The following is a 22,539-nucleotide window of genomic DNA, read 5'->3' on the forward strand; positions in this document are numbered from 1 at the left end:
GTGACAGTACTTTGAGTTGCATCAATTGCAAGCTACCACATTCAGCCCGTAACTGTGCGAGCTGGCGGTTGGAATCAGCTGTCCAAACCAGCATGGCTGAAAACAATTTATCATATCGGGAGGCGAAACTCAAGCTGCAAGGCATCTTCATCCCCACCCCCACTCGCGATGATGTTTATCGACCCCGAGTGACAAAAGCGGCATTCCCTGACTTGCAGACCTCCCGCACAAAACCTTTCTTTCCTAATCACACATGGCACTCCTCAAATCGGACATATGCCAATATGTTTTCCCCGCTACGAAATCAATCTGACAGAGACTTTCCTGAAAATAAGGATTCTCAAACATCATTGGATTCGTATCGCTTTAAGGTGCCATCCTTTAAGACTACTTCTCAATCACGAAACACTAAGAAATACAAAATTCGCCCTTCTCCGAGGAAAGAAACACATCGCCGTCCGCGATGGGAAGACGATGACGTCGTAATAGAGTCCGCGGCTAGTTCATCGACCCTTACTGACCCAGAGGAAGCGAAATCCCAACCTATAGGAAACAACGCCTACCCGATAAATAACACTCCTTCCCATTCTAAGAATTTACATCGTCAATCATCTGTGCACCCGAACAAGAGGAATAATCATCCGCAATCGCACATTCCTGACCGCCCTACCGAACACAGTGAGGTGTACCAGGCTCTTTTAGAAATGATTCCCAGCATGTGGGAAACGATTAGACACATACGGGACAACGCTCATCGAATTAGCCTCATCCAACACATTCAATCTTTGACAGACAAACTTTTGACGTTACTCGAAGACACCGCTTAAGGTAATATCGGAAATGGGTACCATCTTACAATGGAATGTAAATAGCTTCTCCGCACGGAAACTCGAATTATTAGATCTAATTGCAGAACACCACCCGCTTATTCTTTGCTTGCAGGAGGTTAAGGGAACGCAGCATGAGAAATATAGACTTGCTCATTATCACAGATACGGCAACCCTACGCATCAGCGTGGTACGGTTATCTATGTGCATGAAACCCTTTCCCATACCGAAATACCAATTCCACATACCCTTTCCCTCGTTCAGACCTTCCAATTAGAGCTCGTGGCTCTCAGAGTCAACATTAATGACCAATATATAGTTATAATTTCCTTATACATTCCATCCTCCAACAAATCTCAGAGAATCAGTTTTCACGAGTTACAAGAGATCATAACCCTTGCTCCGGGACCCTACCTCATCCTCGGAGATTTTAATGGCCATCACCCCTCTTGGGGACATCCGTACGCAGACCGATTGGAAAAAAATCTAGATGCATGGATCACACACAACCGGTTTATACTTTTAAACGATGGCAGCCCTACTCATTACCCATTAAATAGCAACCGCCCCTCTTGCATTGACCTCACAATTACTTCCTCCCGATTGTACAATAGGTTTCATTGGGTAAAGGAACAAGATCTCCGTGCCAGTGATCATTCCCCCATTTTAATTATAGCCCGTAGATCGTTTTCCACATACTTGTTGCGTGAAAATAGGGAGTCGGTCCCGGTGAAACGTTGGACCAAAGCTTCCATTAAATGGGACGCTTTTACAACACAATTTAAAAGCATTTATGATCAAACAACTCCCCACACTGATGGAAAAATAACATATCAACGTTTCCTCAGTATGATTACCAGTGCAATAGACAATAGTGCCCATCGAAGCCAATATCGTAGCCCAATTAAATTTCCATCCCTTAGTTGGTGGACCCGAGACTGTGATTTAATAAAAAGCCAAAAAAAAAATCAATTAAAACGATACGAACGAAACCCCTCGCCGGGGAAGAAAATCGAACTTAGGCGACTACAAGCTAAGGCGAAGAAAATATATTTAAACGCGAAAAGAGAAGCGTGGCAATCATTTTGTAATTCCCTAGATTGCACAGATAGCCTCAGCTCCATATGGCATAAATTTCATTCTATTAGGAACCCGGCCCACCCACAACGGAAAAATGTCGATAGAAAGTGGGAAACAGACTTCATGAACATACTCACGCCACCCGCTGTATGCGCACGAGCGGCTAAATCCTTTGCACAGAATTTCGATTTCACTGCCGATTTCCCGGCAGTTACTGCTACCGAAATACAACAAATCTTAGAAATCGTGCCGAACACTTCCCCGGGATATGACGGTCTCACCTATGACATGTTAAAACATCTGCCACAGCAAGGTATACAATTACTTGCTCACATATTCAATACCGTCTATCGCACAGGACGAATCCCTATCGAGTGGCGTCACCACATAGTTCTCCCCATATTAAAACCTCAAAAACCTCCCGCGGAGGCAAAGTCATACCGACCAATAGTATTAATACCAGTAGTTGCCAAACTTTTCGAACGAACATTTCAACATCGCATTAATTGGGCGTTGGAAAAGAATAAATTCTTTTCGCCAACACAAATGGGTTTCCGCATGCAACATGGAAGCCAAGATGCCATAGCTACCCTAACAGTTGAAATCCAAAATAGCCAGATTACTCATGATTATTGCTTTGGCCTCTTCACTGACATAGAACATGCTTATGATGCAGTTCACATCCCGATCTTATATAAAATGATGGTACAACTAAACATACACCCCATAGTAGGGACCATCATCTGGAATTTATATCACGAACGGAATTTACAATTCTGGTTTGAAGATAGGTTGGAAGGCCCCCGTATAGCCCGCACGGGAATCCCTCAGGGTTCGCCCCTTAGCCCCCTACTCTTTAATATCTATACCCACCAAATACATCACCTAAATATGCACGGCTTTAAATTGTTACAATATGCCGACGATTTGTGCTGCTATAAATGCACCCCTGACGCCACGCAAGGCTTACTCGCTCTAAAGAAAACAGTTTCAATGCTTACAGATCACTTAGATACCTTAGGACTCACTATTTCCATTCCGAAATCCAAAATCATAATTTTTAACTCGAGAAAAATGAGCAGTTACCCTAACAATATCACAGAAATACAGCACATTCCAGTAGTCGACAATGTCAAATACCTGGGTGTATATTTTGATAGGAAACTGAATTGGACAAGGCATCTACAGTATCTCAAGGAAAAGGGTCTAAAAATTGTTAATTTACTCCGCTGTATTTCCACGACCAAGTGGGGAGGACACCCCCATACAATGCTATTATTTTATAAAAATTGTTTTCGAGCATTATTTGATTATGCAGCACCAGCTTATGGTGGAGCCAATCCAAAACTTCTTACGTCTATCGACGTATTACAACGACGAGCCTTACGTACCTGTCTAGGACTCATGCCGTCTAGTCCCAATGTTAGTGTATATTTAGAATGCAATGAATCTTCTTTGTCACATAGACGTATCAAACTCACTGTGCAATATTTGTTTAAATCGTGGGCGCGACACGATCATCCGTTTAATAAAATATTTGCGATTCAACGACAATGGTTTGGCCTCCCGACCCCCCCCCCCCACTAAACGTTTTTTTTTCTTACAATGTTATAATATTGACCCTGACGCTTACCAACAAACTTTTACCCATCCGGACCCGCTTGTATATCAACTGAATATTCCCACAGAACCCCGAGTAGAGATACACTATGCAGATCATGGCCGACATGAAAATTATAGAGACTTGTGGCCCACATCAACCTTTATCTATACTGACGGATCGAAATCTGCAGACGGTGTGGGATGTGCTTTTTACGTACCATCTCATAACATCACCCGACAATTTTCCCTCCCATCCGATATGTCGATATTCTCGGCGGAATGTTATGCTATCTATAAAGCATTACAATTCGCCCTGCAGTTCCGAATCGATCATTCGTTAATTCTTACGGACGCATTGAGCGTACTTCAAACGTTAGCACGAACAGGTCGGGCAGCATATAAATTAACGGTATTTCCTTATCTTATTCTCCGATTCATGTTAGAACTTCAACAGCAGGGTCTGTCAGCGACCTTCACATATATTCGTGCCCACAGTGACCTCAATAAATATCAAGATCGCGTTGATGTAATGGCCAAACAAGCAAGAACGAAAGAAACTGTTACCCCGATGCGCCTGCCGTACACTGACCTCCTCCCACGGGTAAAAATCAAAATAGAACAACAATGGAACGATTGGTGTACCCAGCAACTCCTCAATACCACTACATATAGATGGCATGCACAAGTCGGCAATAAACGTCCTTGGTTTCAACACATTAACCTACCCCGTGCAGTTTTAGTGTTTACCATGCGAATGCGTACAGGTCACGTCGTTATACATCCCAGTTCATATATCGTGCCTGCAACTTCCTGTCCGTGTGGAGAAGCTATCCAATCAATCACCCATTTGTTCTTACAATGCCCAATTCGACAACAACATCGCAATACACTATACAAACAGTTACACCGTGTGGGTATTCCATTTCCGATGTCCCTTTCGACTCTACTCTACGAGCCGCGGTCTGATGTCATGTGGATACTGTACAGCTTTGCACGAAAGAACAACATTGTAACATAAACAAACAGACATTTGGAATGTAAACAAACTTTCTCATAACAAACCAAATAGGACCCCTGGCAAGAAATCGCTCATAGGCGGTGTGTGCCACGCAAAGAAGAAGGAAGGAAGGTTACGTCGAAGTACAGTCACAGATTAGTACAACAAATTAGTAAAGGTACCTTGAGTACAACGGCGTAGTCGAACTGAAAGTTCTTTAAAAGCATATTTCAACGGTAATTATTAATGTAATTGGTTATTAAATTCCTCATTGGTTATTAAATTCCTCAATATTGACATTTACGAAATGTTTTTTTTTAAAGAGTAACGTAGATAAACGAAATAAGGAAGTAGCTGTCATTGCATTTTATTTCGGGAATGTTTACATCAGTGGCAAGAAATGATAATTTTTTTCGCATGTTAATTTATTTACATCTTTATCAGCAAGTTTTGATTGTTTAATTCCAAATTTACCATGGTACACTGGCATGTTTTATGTGATTCTATTTTTATTTCTCTTAACGCATACTTCTGAGTCTTAGTGATTACTTACTGCGTGTTTTGTGGAGGACGATTTTGGCCCAAGTTCCGTTTGTTTTATTGCGATTTCATCATGCTACGAATGCAATTTTAACATGGGTTCGATTTCGATTTACTTCTGATAACGCATACTGCGAAGTTTTAGCGATTACTTGAGATTTTGTTCAATATAGGGTCATTCCATGCCAAACGGTCCAATGGTGGTTGCATGACCAATTTAGAAAAATTTCATTTTTAGTACATACGTTTGAACATGTTTCTAGATATCAAAACCAATGTTCAAAATAAATTATTGTCTTTAGTTCTCCTGGAGTAGCCATTTTTCCAACATGGCGCATAGCTTTCTTTGCTCATTTAGCACTTTTCAGAAACCTTAATATCTCAAAAACCATTAGAGCTAGAGATTTGAAACGAAATTTATTTTGTAGCTAATGAAGTATACTTGTATGATATTCAAGTATGTTTGGTATGACTTGAGATAACCGGACCCCTCTCCGATTTTCTTCATATTTGACATACTAATTGAGGCCTCCTAATCACGAATCTGAAGTTAAAAATTGTCGGTCACGTCTAGAAATTGCGAACCATTGGCACGTGGTTAGGTTAGGCAAACATAGTTAAAAGTTGGTGTCGTGGTAGTATCAGGAATAAATATATTTGGTTGTGAAACAAAAAATTTCGTGAAAATCGACAGTTTCCATTCCGAAAACTAACACCTTATTTTAGCTTATTTTGCAATTTCTAGAAGTTTCCGACAAATTTCAACTTCAGATTCGTGATTAGGAGTATGCCAAATATGAAGAAAATTGGAGAGGGTCCAGTCATCTCAAGTCGTTTCGTATGTTTTGCTTAAAATTGCATCCTAAGTACGAAAATTGTGGTAACGATATTTAAAAAATTGCATTTTTAAGCCCGATTTTTTCAATGAAGGGGTTTAGTCTAAGACTTGATTTTTTTTCATGTGTAGACCTGCCTACAGGGTGTCTGTAAATAAAATATCAGTGCTTAGAAATTCAACCCTTTTTTTACAGCATTGGCTCAAACATGTCTGTTCATTGAATTTTGACAGTTTTTGGGGTTAAATATCTCAGATGGGTCCTCTTGAAAAATTCTGAAATTTGGTACAAAGGAAGCCCTGCATAAACCTAACACAGTAAAAATCTCAACTTTTAGATTCAACTTGTTTTGGTCAATATGAGGTAACGTATGTCACCTAATTTCTGACATCGCAAAGTAAGATTAAACTACATCTCATACTTACAATAATGAAGTTTTTTCTTTCTCTTCTTTAAATTTGGGTTAAATAAAGCCTCAGAAAATATAGTAACATAAGGTTTTAATACTTGACTTACCAGAAATTGAAATTACAAGGTATGACAATCTTTTGCTCGCTGAAACTCGTTTGAATCTCCCATGCTCGAATTTACCGCAACCTGAAACCCATTTATGGAAGGAAACCACTCTATCCAATTACAATTCTAAATCATAATTCTGTATATTATGTAGGACTAAAATATATGAAAGTATGCAATATCTACAGACCGAAACGTAAAATAGATACACATGCTGACAGACCTGCTAAGCAATTACATATATCGTATCACAGTGCAAGAAATACGTGTACATTATTGTTTACTTACCGAAAAGGATCATCATATTCTTCGAAATAATAGCATGCAGTTATAACATTCAATCGAACATCATTTCTATGTGAAAATAATCGTAGAAACATAAAATGTCAGTCTAGGTAGTTTCAGCCCATAAGCATCTATTTCATTTTCACAAATCTCGTTAAGATATACAAAACTTCATTTTATCATGGAGATGATGACTATGTTCACTTATTTTCCAATTTCACTTCGTCTTTTACTTTACAGTCCATTGTTGAGGACCCACTACCATTGACAAATTACAGAACTAATAGGGTTCGAGAATTCGAGTGTATTTCGCTCAGGCGGAAGAACTATCAATTCTCTGTGCTCATGCAAACTATTTGCCGTTCGAGTGAAAAACGCTCATTGCAGCACTCTAATACACAGTCGGGCAATTAAGTAAGGAGAATGATTTTATATTGTCCCACGTGTGTATTCTATCTGTGAAGTAACACATTCTATCTGCGAAGTAACACATTCATGATTTGATTTAGTTTATTTTACTTCACGTTTTGTGCCTCTTGGCTAATTTGCGAAGATGGGGATGAGTGATGAAATGATGAAATTGATGAATGGACATTCACAAACAACGAAGCCCGACCGGGATTCGAACCCGGGACCCTTGGCATCGCAGCGCGATGTGCTAACCACTCGGCCACAGGGTCGGGCAACACATTCATGATCCAGTGTGGTCCGTAATCCACAACCTGGCAACACCTCATGAACTTGTGATAGGCATGCTGGGAATTAAGCTGCCATGTCGTGAAGTAGGTGCAAGGGTGTCGTCACGTAATAGCTATGGAGCAGCGAGTGAACATCAAGTTTCGTGAAAGACATTCTGAAAACTGCTTGCGGGAATAAACATTTCTTGAATTATATTGTTGTGGAGGACAAAACAGAGCATTTTCACTACGGTTCTTGTACGAACCGACAAATCGCAGGATAGATTTACCAAGAGGGACCAAATGCAGCTCAAAAATCAAAGGTGAAGACAATATTGTGTTTTTCACAACAGCCATAATGTATTCGTTCCAGAGGATGATTAAATTGTTGTTTTAAGTCCACTTTATGCACAGAAAGGCTAATCGGGACTGGACCTGCAGGTTAAAGTGGGATCCGAACCACTATGTGCCTCCACCAGGTATCGAACCCGGGACCGCTTGATCACAAGGTGACAACGCTACCACAGCGCCATCGGGGAGGAATCGTTGCAGAGGATGAAACTGTAATTGACTTTTGCTATTGTAGTGCTCTGAATGGTTATGAAAGAGAAATGATCCTCTCCGAGCTCAGTTTCCTGAGGCAGGCAGGTGGTTCCTGTTCCACGATAATGCACATTACCAGTGAGCAGTTGTTGTTTAGGTATTCCTAGTCCAAAAACAAGTGTGTGTGTTGAATCGTCCTCTGTATTCCCCAGATTTATCCTCCTGTGATTATTTCCTGGCCTCAAAGGTGAAGCTGCTGCTGAAATTACGCAGCTTTGATGAACACAGGACCATCCAATCCAACAGGTTGTGACATCCAATCTTCAAGTCATACCACATGAAGACTTGCAGATGTCGTATCGATTGTTGCCCAACCATGCCAATTGCTGTATTGATGCAGGAGTAGAGTTGGAAATGGTCGAAAAAAGAAAAAAAACCAGCTATTTTCCCGTGGCTTTTTTCACGAAAGTGTCTCAAATCAATGAACATACAGGAGTTGGCAGTATTTTTCCTCTTGCATGATTTTCATTTATCTCCCTACTGTAAAATACACTCATTTCTAAATATAAAATAGAATTTACAATTCATAGCTAGACATAAACAGTGTTTTAAAAAAAGCTGGCTTTTTTGAATGGATGGTTCTTTCAGAGTGTTATCTCATAATTCGGTAGACTTATTAAATATATCTATGTAGTATAAACGTATTCACATAAATAGAGTAGTTTTGTATCTGGTTTTAATAGAACCTAATAGTATGATATGATTTTTAAAGTTTGAATTTGTTATACAAACACATACATGAAGAAAAAATAAAATACTGCTTTACCTTTTGAAAATCTAGTATCAAATCTCTTTACATTATATTTTGTGTTCAGTAATGTATATTTGTATTCTGGCTTTCCAGTACATTGTTTATAATTTGGTTAAATGGCCGCTAAACCTGGTCACGGAGCAACTAGTGATGTATTTTGGCTGCTTGTTTCAATGGTTCTCAACCTTTGTGAGACCACAGCCCAGTACATTTATTTCTTACAAGTCTATGCCCTGATCCCAAGAATTTCTGATCTTTAAAGTTTATATGGAAATTAATATGAACCCTTAATTAATATTAATATATCAACTATGGCATAATCATAAAGGGTAATAAATAGTACAATTATGTATAGACTTGCTGTCGAATATAAAATTACATTTAAATTAGTCATCAACCCCTGGGTGCAACGGACCTTTTGCAGCCCAGTGGTTGAGAAACACTGGCATTATAACTGAAGCAGAAGCAAATAAGACTGCCTGCAAATGGCAAAAAGAAAACAATCTATTTAAGAAATCTGGACTGGACCTACAGTATGAAATCTCAGGATTGAACCTCAGACCCCTTCTTATTACAAGGCAACAGCATTACTTTATTCCATTCCAGAGTCACATTCATGATTATAAAAGGAACTTTCTGTCAAAAAACCGGCCTTTTTCCAACAACAGTGCTTGCAATTTGTTCTCTGTACAGGCTAAATGAAATCTTAATCTCTGATGAAGTAGCTAACAATCTTGTTAATAAAGAGAAAATTCAGACTGAAGCAACACATGACAGTGGGAGTGTCATATTGAAGTGACAAGTGACATGAGCACCTTCAGTCTGTAAGCAAGCATTCACCACACATGCACAAACAAGACCATGGCGACATGATGCACGCCACAGATGACAAAACAGTCTCCTTCAGTATAAAGCAAAACATTCAATATAAAACTTGGTAGTATTAACCATAGTGTTGCACAACTTTTCAATCCAATATCGCCTATTACGAAATCAGATTTTGCACATGTGTGTCTGTGTATGACATTGGATGATTGTAATGTTTACCTCATCTCTGTAATCCAAATTTATGTAAATTTTAAAATTTTTCTTACAGATTGTTGAAAAGTGATACCATAGATTGTGTAATATGGGAAAAAAGAAGGGTAAAGGTAAGTGAAGATTCTCTCTTTTTTTCTCTATTGTGTTCTGAAAGTCAAGCATAATAAATAGATGATGTTTTGGATTTTCAGTGTAGGTTATCAGTGTGTATTACTAACGGGATTTATTTTGGCTAAGTTTTGATTCTGTAATTCCTATATTGTCATGCCATTTCAACATGAACTGAATTCTACACACATTCAGAGAAAAATGAACATTTTGTTGTATTGAGACAGGCAGATTCACTGTAATATCAGGGTCTCTGCCAGTCATGAAAGTCAATAAAAAGTAAAGAAGTCAATAAAAAGTCAATGAATTATACTTGTGGTCAAGAATTTTTGCCATCACAATGACTGATTGATTGATTGAGTTTATTTTACTTCACTTTTCTGACTCTTTAGGTAATCGAGAATATGAGAATGAGTGGTTGTAATGCAGTCCAGATGCATAATAGATAGAAGCACATATTTTTGGTAAATGAAACGCAACATTTCGGTACAAAAAAGTCAATTTCAGGTTGAAAAGCTGTAAATGAAATAAAAATTTTGCTGTGATAGCTGTGAAAAAGCAGTATATAAAATGACATTTTGGTTTTAAAAATGTGAATATAACCCAAATTTGGTTTAAAAACTGCACTTAGTACACAAAATAAACATATCTCTTCTAACAGCACATTTATGCCGTTACCAAAATATTAAGTTTATTCCTGTATAAAAAGGTCCATTTTTGTTTGTCAAATATTTACAGCAGAATTAACCAATTTTCCGTGAATTGCATAACTCTCAGGATAATTCTGACTTCAGAAAGTGTCATGTCGGTAAATAAACTCTAAATTTCGTGTTAAAGAGTCGCATTATTTCGTGACAAAACGGGGTGAGAAAATGTACCTCACACCTTTCAGAAACATGAAAATTAACATTACAATGTGTCATTTCACATTTCATGTTTTCGTCAAAAATTAAAATATGCATGCCTCTAATAATAGATAAAGCAAGTCTCTTGTTAACTACAGCTACAGTTTTCTTCTTAACTGGCCTTTTGGTAGGGGTTTCATTAAATGAATATTTATTTTTGTAATTGCTATTTTCCAACTTTACCTAAGTAGAGGTTACATAAGTAAAGATTAGATTTTAAAAATGACAAACAGTATGTGCTTATCAAGAAACTCTTGTTAGTAATGGTGCCAAATAAATTTTGTTGAAATTCTATCATTAGAGCTATCAGTGCACATTTTGACAGGTTTAAAAGTGTGGTTATTTTGAGATAAAGTGGATTAAAATCTGACAAGGATCATTGTTGTAGGCACTGTATGAATTAAAGTTTTGCTTTGGGGGGATGCCCACTGCAAGGCTGCCCACAGGATTTTTTCTGCGGGGGGGGGGGGGGGGGCATAGTAAGATTTCATATCTTGCCCTTCAGTCATAGAAATTTGTATTGTTGTTGTTATTATCACTATTGCTATATTATTATTATTACTACTACTACTTTAAAAATCATAAAATTCAAATTGAATTTAAAATGCTTTGGCCCTGTATACATGTTCAGACTCCAGTCTACTACTGGGTTCGCCTTACTTCCTTTCCATAAACATCTGTCACTTTGTTGATGAACAGTTCTCTGTCTTTTTGCACTTTTTCACAAAGCACAAAAATCATGCAGATACTACTTAACATACTGTCCTTCATGCTACCTCTGATCCACATTTTTGCATGCTGTAAAAAAATAATAATAATAAAAAATAAAGTAATAACTGAAAATGGCTGGGTGTGAATTATCAAGGTCAGATCCTGACTTTTTGTAATCCCGAACAGCTGCGAAATTACAAAGGATCTTATTTAAAGGAGGCTAATTCTTGATATTTTCTGCACTATAAGTGAAAATTCTTGAAATTAACAGTTTATTTTCTCGAAGTGCAAAAAGGATCACTTGAAGAGGAAATTGTGTGTATAATTCGAGATTTAAAATGCATCCTGAAATTTTTGTAATGTTTCTGATGTCAGAATACAGTATTATATTAATACATGTGTTTCTTTCCCAATTCCATCCCGACCAAATTTTTTCTGTCCTACACACCATTATTTACGGCATGATTTTAATGTCTTGTGTAAACACTCTCTCCTTATTTTGTTGGACATGCCAGTTAATTGCTGTAAATATCATAAATTATTTTTTTTATAATAAAATATCCCAACAATTTCACCATTCGAATTACATTAACTATTTCCAGATATCTCTGGGAGGGGCAAGTGCTCACCCCCTTGCTTGTGCCATTGGCCCACTCAGTGAAGTATTTGTGATTACATTTAGGGAAGTAGGTTTTCCGTGTGCAAATTTATATGTATGCTTACCAGTCAGTAAACTAAACTATTACCTTGCTATTCTAAGTGCCCTAGGTGTTTAAATCTTATTTAATACAGTAATGACATAATTTAGAAACTGTATTTACATTCTAAAAAAATCAAGTCATACATAAAAAAGAGCTGTGGAACTAATAACACCGAAAACTTTTCCAAACTTCCATTGCCAGGTTCAAACTTAATATCAATTTAACCACCTACAAGTTTCTTGTGAAGACATGAATAGCTACATATTTGGTGAGTGAGGTTGGTCAGTTGCAGAATGGCCCTTTCTTAATCCACAAGGCTGCATTCTTTTGAACGTGGAAATCTTTGATGTCTAGGCAATTAATGGACACAAATGATTTTTCAATTCTGTTTGTATGATTTGAATTCCATTTTCTTTGAGGGGGATAAAAACATCCCTGGAAGGTATGAAAATAATTTACTTTTGCCGGGGACAAAATGTTTTGTGGAGGGGAAATCCCCGGCAACAACACCCCCCTTAATTTGCACACTGGTTGTAGGGCTTTGCCCAAGAGCAATGTAGCACTTATGCACACCATTGCAGTTGTAGGCTTGAAATTGCAATGAGATCTGCAGTATCTTTTTATTGTTGTGTAGCAGCCACTTTCAATAAAGAATGATACTGGTACTGAAATGCTGCATTTTAATTTTGGTTTCAGGAAAAAAGAAACCAGGTGAAAAAGAAGAGGAAGCTGGTCCATCAGTGGCTCCAAAAGCAGCTGGTGATGCACCAACCGGTGCAGCTGCACAACCTCCACCTCAACAACCAGTGCAACAAAGCCAGGATGCAGGGGCACTTGGTGTTCCAGCTCCAGGGAAAAAGAAAAGTAAGTGTAGATGTAGTGTAGTGTAGATATTTTTCATGGGGCTTAAAAGTGATTTTCTTGTTAATTCACCAAAAAGAAACTATTGCATGTTGTTCAGTTATAACACTGGAGTGTACTTTAGTAATAACATTGTGGAGCAAATCACAAAATCCTCTTTGAGGAATGTTGATACTCCACAGGATACCTGGATGTCAAAAAATTATTGACTAATTTTTGTCATTAACCAGTCTTGAAAGCTGAAAAACATCAGTGAAGGGAATCAGTGGACTGACCGTGCATCACCCAGCGATAAGCTGCTTAATATGCCTTAACCCTCAAAGGACTGTTTTGCCATGGAGTTTTTATTTATTTTTGAATTTATCATCTTTAACCTGTAGCAGACAAGTGGCGAGGATGTTTACCACCATGTGTATTCAGCAAAGGAATGTTTGGTAAACATGTTTACCACCTCCACGTGGCATGTCACATCTTCAAAACTGCGTGATGATATTTCAGTTCTGACCTTTTGTTCATTTGTACACATGTGAAGGTATGACATACTTGAATCACAAAACATCCAAAAAATGTTAATTTCCCCCCCAACATTATGGGATAGAATTTAGAAATGGGCTATCACTGCTTTTTGTTTATGTATTTTACTTTTACATGTAATAATAAGAACAAAAGAAGTTGATCACAATGAGCGACAATTAAGGGTCCACAAGGAAATGTCCAATTTTCAAAATTTTCTAAAAATTAGTTTTCTAAAATTTTGCATATGTTTCTTTATTTCCCAAAATTGTAGGACATGCATTACATGTCCTCAAAGAGGATTTCATTTCCAGTAGGCCTAAAATGCACCGACATAGATTCCACGATGAACTATAGATTTATTTCTGATTAGCCTCGGATCTTGAATTGAACTTTGATGAACTTCAACTGATCTAGATATATTATTGACTTTTAAATAAAGCTCTTTCAACCTTGCATGAATTTTCTAAATGTGTACTTGATCTCAAACATTTAATTAACTTCTTTTTTTTTTTCAAGCATCAATCTCTTTAATAAACACATAATTTTCTTCTAATTAGATTTATTTAGGAATTAAATTGAAATGTATTCATGGTTATATTCGTTTGCAGAAAAACAGAAGGGGGAAACAGCTCCTACCTCATATGATGCACCAGCACCAGTTCTCCAAATACCACAACAACCTGTTGGACCAGGTCCACAAACAGAACCTTTTGGACAAAGGAAAGCACCAGTTGAAGGAAGCCTAGGATTTGGAAGAGCGAAGGGGAGAGGTGATGAGCCAGCAGGACGGAGAGTTCCGGAAACTAAACCAGGGCCTCCTAGTGATCCCAGAAGGAGTCAGCCACCAGAAACACGTTAGTGCTTTTTGACAACTGTTCTTAAGATTCATGCAGTCTAGAAAAGGGTAGAAATAGCCTCTTGTTCTTCAAGAAAATGCCATGCCATGAGGTGATGAACTTGAAGTTGAACCGCATTGGGAGTGTCACGAAAACTATGGATTCCACACTAATATCGGTCCTTTTTGCAACACAGCCTGAATTTTAGACAACCCGAGAAACACTTATCATTGTGCGGGATTGCATAGAGTCATGGATGTCTGTTTGTGCGGAATTTAATATCGGTCATTTTGCATTATTTTTACATGTCACCCCTTCCCACCCCACAACAATCCATCCCCATTGGTTTTAGAAATGTTCCAGTTCTGTAGCTTGTCAGTCATGAATGTATCAGTTTATTTAATGAAATGTGATGAGACTGTTGGAGCACATAAGAAGTATCAAAACTGTTTAAAAGTATTAAATATTAAATTTTTTTCAAATTATATCGTAAAAACCTCAAGGGATGGAGTGTGTAATAGCACTACTTTCAACAAAATTGGTTAACAAATTCAGTATGTAGTGTAAGCAGTTTCTAAAACTGTAATATTATCATTAGTTATTAATTCTGTAATGATAATACACAAATATGCCATTTACACATAGTTGTACACCCTTCAACACATGCTTTGGATTGTACATTATCAACCCCTTGATGCCCAGGTCTGAAGAATTATTTGGGTTTTTTCTAAAAACTCCATTTCACCAATTTGATGCAAAATTTTATTTTTTCCATACATTTATCACATTTTCCCAAATTTGTAGGACATGCATTACATGTCCTCAAAGAGGATTTGATTTCCAGTAGGCCTAAAATGCACCGACATAGATTCCACGATGAACTATAGATTAATTTCTGATTAGCCTCGGATCTTGAATTGAACTTTGATGAACTTCAACTGATCTAGATATATTATTGACTTTTAAATAAAGCTCTTTCAACCTTTCATGAATTTTCTAAATGTGTATTTGATCTCAAACATTTAATTAACTTCTTTTTTTTTTTTCAAGCATAAATTTCTTTAATAAGCACATAATTTTCTTCTAATTAGATTTATTTAGGAATTAAATTGAAATGTATTCTTGATTATATTCGGTTGCAGAAAAACAGAAGGGGGAAACAGCTCCTACCTCATCTGATGCACCAGCACCAGTTCTCCAAATACCACCTCAACAACTTGTTGGACCAGGTCCGCGAACAGAACCTTCTGGACAAAGGAAAGCACCAGTTGAAGGAATCCTAGGATTTGGAAGAGCAAGGGGGAGAGGTGATGAGCCAGCAGCACGGAGAGTTATGGAAACTAAACCAGGGCCTCCTAGTGATCCCAGAAGGAGTCAGCCACCAGAAACACGTTAGTGCTTTTTGACAACTGTTCTTAAGATTCATGCAGTCTAGAAAAGGGTAGATATAGCCTCTTGTTCTTCAAGAAAATTACTTCTCTCTCCCTTTTTTGTTTTGTTTGTTTAAACTACTGGCTCAAGGCACATCTTGGTATGTTTTTTTAAATATAAATTACTAGCTGATTGCCCAGCATTGCCTGGGTATTTATTTATCTCAATCTTGTATTAGACAGGAAAATAATGAATTCTAACTATAGTGTAAAATGTAACTAATTTTAAATGTGATCGTGAATGTCAACAATTAGCTTATCGACTCTCAAAACTATGGATTTGACACTAATATAGGTTATTTGTGGCATTTTATTTTTCACCCCCTCTCACTCCCATGCCAATAGGTGATGAAGTTGAACCGCATTGGGAGTGTCACGAAAACTATGGATTCCACACTAATATCGGTCGTTTTCACAACACAGCCTGAATTTTAGACAACCTGAGAAACACTATCATTGTGCGGACTGCATAGAGTCACGGATGTCTGTTTGTGCGGAATTTAATATCTGTCGTTTTGGATTGTTTTTACATGTCACCCCTTCCCACCCCACCCCTAGGGGTGTCATTGGTGTCTTACCCCAAAAGTATTCTTGTAAATGCTTGTAAATCTGCTCTTCTTTTCCTCTCTCTATTTGAGTTTTATTTTGAATGAAGGACATCAAATTAATTACCATTGACGTCTATCTTGTTAGGAGAGACATAGAAAGGATAAACAATTCAGGGTGTAAACATTGGTGAACATATCCAATTACATGCATGAACACCACTTCGTGTACATTATACATTCAGGCTCCTGATTAGTCACTTGCTACCTAAAGTGAGAATCATAGAACTTAAGACCTTCTGTAAACAAAAGCACGTGTATCATAACAGTGTTGCCAACTTATGACAATAAAATTATCTACGTAGCCTACAAGATGCAGAGACGTTCTCTTTGTCAACGGATGCGTTATAGCAATGTTTCTCTTAAGGAGGCCCTATCACTTGTTGGGAGTTAATTTGATACGTAGCTTAAAAAGAACAATTAAATATACATCTTGGCTGCTCGGTGGCCGAGTGCAAGTAGAGACGATTACCCAAATGTGGAAGATAAAGTCTTAAATGTAAAAAATAAAGAACAAAATGTATATTTTATCCATGGGCGTCCGGAAGGAGGGGGGCAAGGGGGCTATGGCCCGCCCCTGGAATATGAAATCCAACCAAAATTATATATTTTTTACATACAATTTAGTTTCAGCCACAATAATGTGTGTTAATTATTGCCCTTGGGGAAAATGTGCCTTGTTTGCCCCCTCCTGGAAAAAATACCTTCCTTGCCCCTCCCTGGAAAAAGTCCTACGGACGTCCATGATCTTATCCCCTACCGGGTGTGACAGTTCAGTACCAAATGATTCTTCTTCTGTCGTCTTATGCTAAAAATAACCTTTGCTAGGGAATTCGATGTCACATTGAGATAAATGACGTTTTTAAAACAGCTGTTTATTGATTAAATTCATTGGGGTTTGAAAGTATGATTTATTATTACTATTGCACATAAGTAAGCTGATAGATTTAATTTGATTAAGTTCTTGAATCGTATACATCGTCTCGGTAACTAATGACATAAAGTGCGTGTCACAGTGTGGGGGATCTACACCTCAGTGTCACACATTACAACATGCTCCAGATTTTTCTTCAACGTCTCTAAAGGTATGCTATCCCAAAACACTCGTATGCCCTTTTCAGCTCTATCTAAAATTCTGGGTTAAGCAGCAAAAACGCCGAGGGAGACTAAAACGGCAACTCAATGAAGCATTGTCACTGGAAAGAAAAGTGGGGGAAGAGGACAGTAAGAGGCAGTCACATTTTATTGCACCCTACATATAAAATGCATATTTGCAGGGTGTTTTTAAAAAAAAAAATGCCATGTTTTTCTTCTTTCTAGAGCGAAGGTGTTCATTTTCAATCAACCTCCACCCATACCCCTCTCGCGTCTTGCCCTCATCTCAACTTCACGGTCTGCCATTGCCCTCCCTCACCCCCACAAGTCTTACAGAGTGTGAGGGTGTTTGTGAGGTCTGCAGTCATGAGGGTCGCAATCGATGGTGCACACCTCTGCCATGATCAGCCCATCTGTGTCCCTTCACCCCACAGCACCCTCACTGACATCGTGAAATCAAATTATCATGTGCCGACATTTGCCACACCACTTCAGTTTCCTCACCGACTTAGTGCGAAGGTATTGGGGTTGGCAACAACCTAATAGCGGATTTCTTCCACCGCATATAGTCCGTTTTAAAAAAGCTTGCCAATGCTAGAAAAATATGTAAATTATCCCGGAATATGAATTTTCAAATAGCTTTTCATTAAAGGTTTCTGCTTATAATAATAATACGTGATGATTGAATAAATTACAACTGATCACGTGAGCGGCAAGAAAGTAGCGCCAGTTTCAAATATGGCGACTTCCATGCGTGCAGGAAGGTCTCCGTGTTCTCAGAGTTTCTTTCAGAAACATCGGCAAGGACAGCCGTTGAAAAGTGGCGAGAAGCAGATTGTTCTGAACGTTTATGCAACATTCTGTCGGTGGCATCCTGAAAAAACAGTGAAGGAGGTGGTGAAGTTGGTGTCCGAGTGCAGTGGTGTGTCAGCGTCTTCTGTTTTCGGTGCGTTGAAAGAACGGAAAACGACCGGTGAAATTCGCGTATGAAGCCAAGCTATGACAAATACGTTGTCGACGAAATGGCGAAGAGAGCCGGGCACACCGTGTTGCGTCTACCACCTTACCATTGCAACCGGAATCCCATTGAAATGATATGGGCTCAGGTCAAAGGGTACGTTGCACGCAACAACAAGACCTTCAAGTTGGACGAGGTCAAGAGACTGACTGAGATTGCCATGTCTCAGATTTCCGTGCGTAACTGAGCGGACGCAGTGCGGCATGTCATTGAAACCGAAGAGCGGAAATTGTGGGAAGTGGACAACCTGACAGACGATTTAAATTTGGAAAGATTCATTATCCAAGTTAATGACAGGGTAAGTGAATCGGAAGATAGTTGTGATGAAGATCTGACAGGCATCGAACCTCTCCCATCGGATTAATGTAAGTAAATATTTTTCCCTTGCATAAATAATGTGAGTTCTTATTGTCGCTTTTTTTTCAGTGCTCAAGAAAGAGAAATGAATGGAGATAAACAATCTATTTTTAATGTTTCGGCTTTGTCTAGTTTCTGCTAAAACTGGCGGGACATTGTTGGACAAAGGAGAAAAACAATTCTCTGCATGTCAACAATGTTGGGAAATAGCTTGGTGGAAGGGGCTAGCAAGGAAAAGAAAAGGCTTGAATTTACTGAATCGACTCACTCGCTCTCTTAGTTTTACTTTGGCCCCTTCATACTGAGAGAAAAGGGAGGGAGGAGGAACCCGTTAACCCACTTTAAGATAAATGAATTTTTTGAAGTCGAAAATATGTTCATACCTGTACTTCAAGCTTCAACAAGAACACGTATTTAATCACACTTCGAAAATTTATTTTGTTCAATGTGTAGGGATGTCATAAAACATAGGAATACGTTTTCTTTTCATGTAACGTATTCGGGTGAAATGCGAGTGAACAACAGCATATGATGACCGCGCCATCCATGAACAGCTGACGCGGAGTGATACGTTACTCGAAGTGAGACGGTTGTTTACAGAGGGTCGGAAGGTTCGTGATTCTTAGTTTAATATGAATAATTTTCAAATTTAATTTTCATTGAAAATATTAAACTTGACATGTCCTTTGCCATTCTCGACTCAGTTCCTTAACTTAAATTGACCTGCAGTTAAGATTTGACACCCTGATTTATTTTCCTCTTGTGGTGGGCTGAGGAGAAGTTGTTAAAAAAAAACTACATGAATTGAATGTATTTGAAACAATCCATCCCCATTTGGTTTAGAAATGTTTCAGTTATGTAGCTTGTCAGTCATGAATGTATCAGTTTATTTAATGAAATGTGATGAGACTGTTGGAGCACATAAGAAGTATCAAAACTGTCTAAAAGTATTAAATATTAAAATTATTTCAATTTATATCGTAAAAACCTCAAAGGATGGAGTGTGTAATAGCACTAGTTTCAACAAAATTGGTTAGCAAATTCAATATGTAGTGTAAGCAGTTTCTAAAACTGTAATATTATCTTTAATTATTAATTCTGTAATGATAACACACAAATATGCCATTTGTACACCCTTCAACACATGCTTTGGATTGTACATTATCAACCCCTTGATGCCCAGGTATATCCACCTGAAGAAGAAATATTTGTGTTTTTTTCTAAAAACTCCATTTCACCAATTTGATGCAAAATTTTATTTTTTCCATACATTTATCACTTTTATAATCAATCAAGTGAATTTTAATTATCTCACTTCCAGGACAGTCTCTTTAATTTACTATAAAGCCAAAGGTCCCGTGTTTGAACCCTGGCTAATGGTATCATTGTGTTTATCCCATTATCTATCTCATTGGTTCATCATCGCCATTAATCCAAGAGATAAAAAGAAGAAATGAAATAACTGAAATAGAAATAACTGAAATAACTTTTATTATCAATTCTTATTAAATCATGAAATTACAAAATTAACCAGTGTAAAAGATAACATGTGGACCATACCATGAAACCACAGGAGGTGTGGAGGTAGGACCCCAGTTAATCTCGATCTCAGATATACTGGAGGTATGTGATATGCAACATGCTCTGACCACCTTTACCTATGTAACGTAACAGTGGGGTCAAACGTGATCACACGAAGTAATTAACTGGAAACGGCCATGCGGCGATCACACATGCAAAAAAGGGAAAATTTAAGACCCATACTTTATGTTACAAGTTGTATTTTTGTGTCGTACTTCCTGCACGGTGTTGCAGGAGTTTACGGGCGGCACGCACAAGAAGCACGAGACAAAAGCCCTGAAATAAAGAAACTTGTGAATTACGCAAACGTACACAAAAGGTTTCGAAGGGTCCGACAATGAATAGCAATATATGCCTTCTCCACTGTAACCAAGGTTTAATTCTGAAGGTATTCTCCCAACGTAATCTCCTTTCTCCTCCCCTAACTATTATAAACATATATCCTCAAAAGCCGCTTTTTACGTTAACTTCAATTTGGCTTGCGACCAACTTTCGGTCATGCTGGTCTTACTGTCTAGAATGTATAACAAATAAAAATTAAGTTACCCCACATTTCAATTAACAAATAGATATATTCATGGTTCCAATTTGATACACTTTTATGAGTACAAACAATCCCAAAATGTAAGAGTTGGGAGCAATTTCAACGAACAATATATTAACAACGGCCCGCGCGGCCTGCGTGCTATTTTACCTTCTTGTATAAATTCTCATTCAATTTCAACAAATCACGAGCAAGCATAAATATACAGACCAGCTTAACAACTATCTTATTTCTTTACTGGCTGACACAATAGAATAATTTACATGTGGAGATTTGTCCTTCTAAAATAGCGTGCATTACATGTTTAGTAAGAATGCCCCCATTTATCTTTACTTTATCAAGAAAATGCCTCTCTTTACTTCAGTTTCACTTGCTGTATTTATTTTACCCTATTTCTTAGAGCATCGTTAGTGCTACCAAAGTATGGATGGGTTGGCTATTAAACTACAAGAAAAGCAAACTAGGGGAAATGTAGCATTTGCGAATACCAGTTTATGAAAACCACGTTCGCGTAATTTGTATTAAGTTCACACGTGCATTACCCACCTTTTCTTTCTTTTGCTTCTACCAACATGCACTTTCCAATATGGTACATTGGTTTCAGACACTATCAAAATGTTCACCGTGAAAACAAGGGCAAGGGGCAAAAAGGAATGGATGAGAATCTATAATTTTTTTTTTGTAGTTCCACTTATTTCAAAGTTCCGTGAAAATGAAAGTGAGTAATCAAATTTCAGCAGCGAACGGCAAACAAAAATATAATCATATTCCCATATCACGGTCAAGAGTTTGTTTTGTACGTACCTCACCACTAATGTTCAATGCACGTAAAAATGCAACGCCATCCTTCCACTTAGACCACAATACTCATTTAACTGGCTTCTCCCCGTTAGCGGTTGGCGTGGCAGGCTTTGCTTCAACAGGCAGTGGTCGGGTACTATCTCTTGCCGGCGAGGACTAGATGTCATGTACATCTAGCAAAAGCAAAAACCCCACTGATATATAGAAAGCAATGCAATTTACCAAAGAATATAAGCACGCAAATATAAACCCATTATTGATCAACTATATCAGAATTTCAAAGCACTTAATGCTAATAAAAAAACAAACCCAAAGATTAACAAGACACATGAAAACGCACACTTAATCTTAAGCACCAATCAGAGTTTAACTCTGAAGAATTTCATAACAACATGTAAAGTTCGTATACGAAAACCAATTCTGTTGTCGAAGATCACTCAGTTTACAGAACATCGTGTACGCCTCCCGGTCAAAACACCTAGATGCCTGTCAAAATTCGACACTCTCTGGACAGAAACAATCACACTGACTGAAATGTGTCTGCTGCAAGGTCATTCCTAGGTATGCATCAAATGGCTACGCCGAGTTGTAAGGGGAGTTGTAAAACGTAATCCTTTCCCAAAAGAGCACCAGTAGTACATCACATCCTCGTAGAAGTAAAAACATAGAAAAGAAAAAGGAAACGAAAATCAAAAACGAGAAAAGAAGGAAGGA

The 22,539-nt window shown here is 38.0% G+C and overlaps 1 protein-coding gene across 1 annotated transcript in view; it reads left to right on the forward strand.

The window, feature by feature from the left end:
- Positions 1-4,659: 4,659 nt before the first annotated feature.
- LOC145978421 (protein argonaute-2-like) overlaps positions 4,660-22,539 on the forward strand; it is a 115,650-nt gene continuing 97,770 nt past the window's right edge. The window contains exons 1-5 of the mRNA XM_083111054.1: positions 4,660-4,743; positions 9,812-9,866; positions 12,878-13,045; positions 14,167-14,412; positions 15,537-15,785. Coding sequence (XP_082967180.1) covers positions 9,845-9,866; positions 12,878-13,045; positions 14,167-14,412; positions 15,537-15,785 — 685 coding nt within the window. The 5' untranslated portion in view covers positions 4,660-4,743; positions 9,812-9,844. The remainder of the gene's footprint in view (positions 4,744-9,811; positions 9,867-12,877; positions 13,046-14,166; positions 14,413-15,536; positions 15,786-22,539) is intronic.

Source organism: Lepisma saccharinum, chromosome 1 (genome assembly GCF_977018435.1).
Source record: "Lepisma saccharinum chromosome 1, izLepSacc3.1, whole genome shotgun sequence".
NCBI lineage: Eukaryota > Metazoa > Arthropoda > Insecta > Zygentoma > Lepismatidae > Lepisma > Lepisma saccharinum.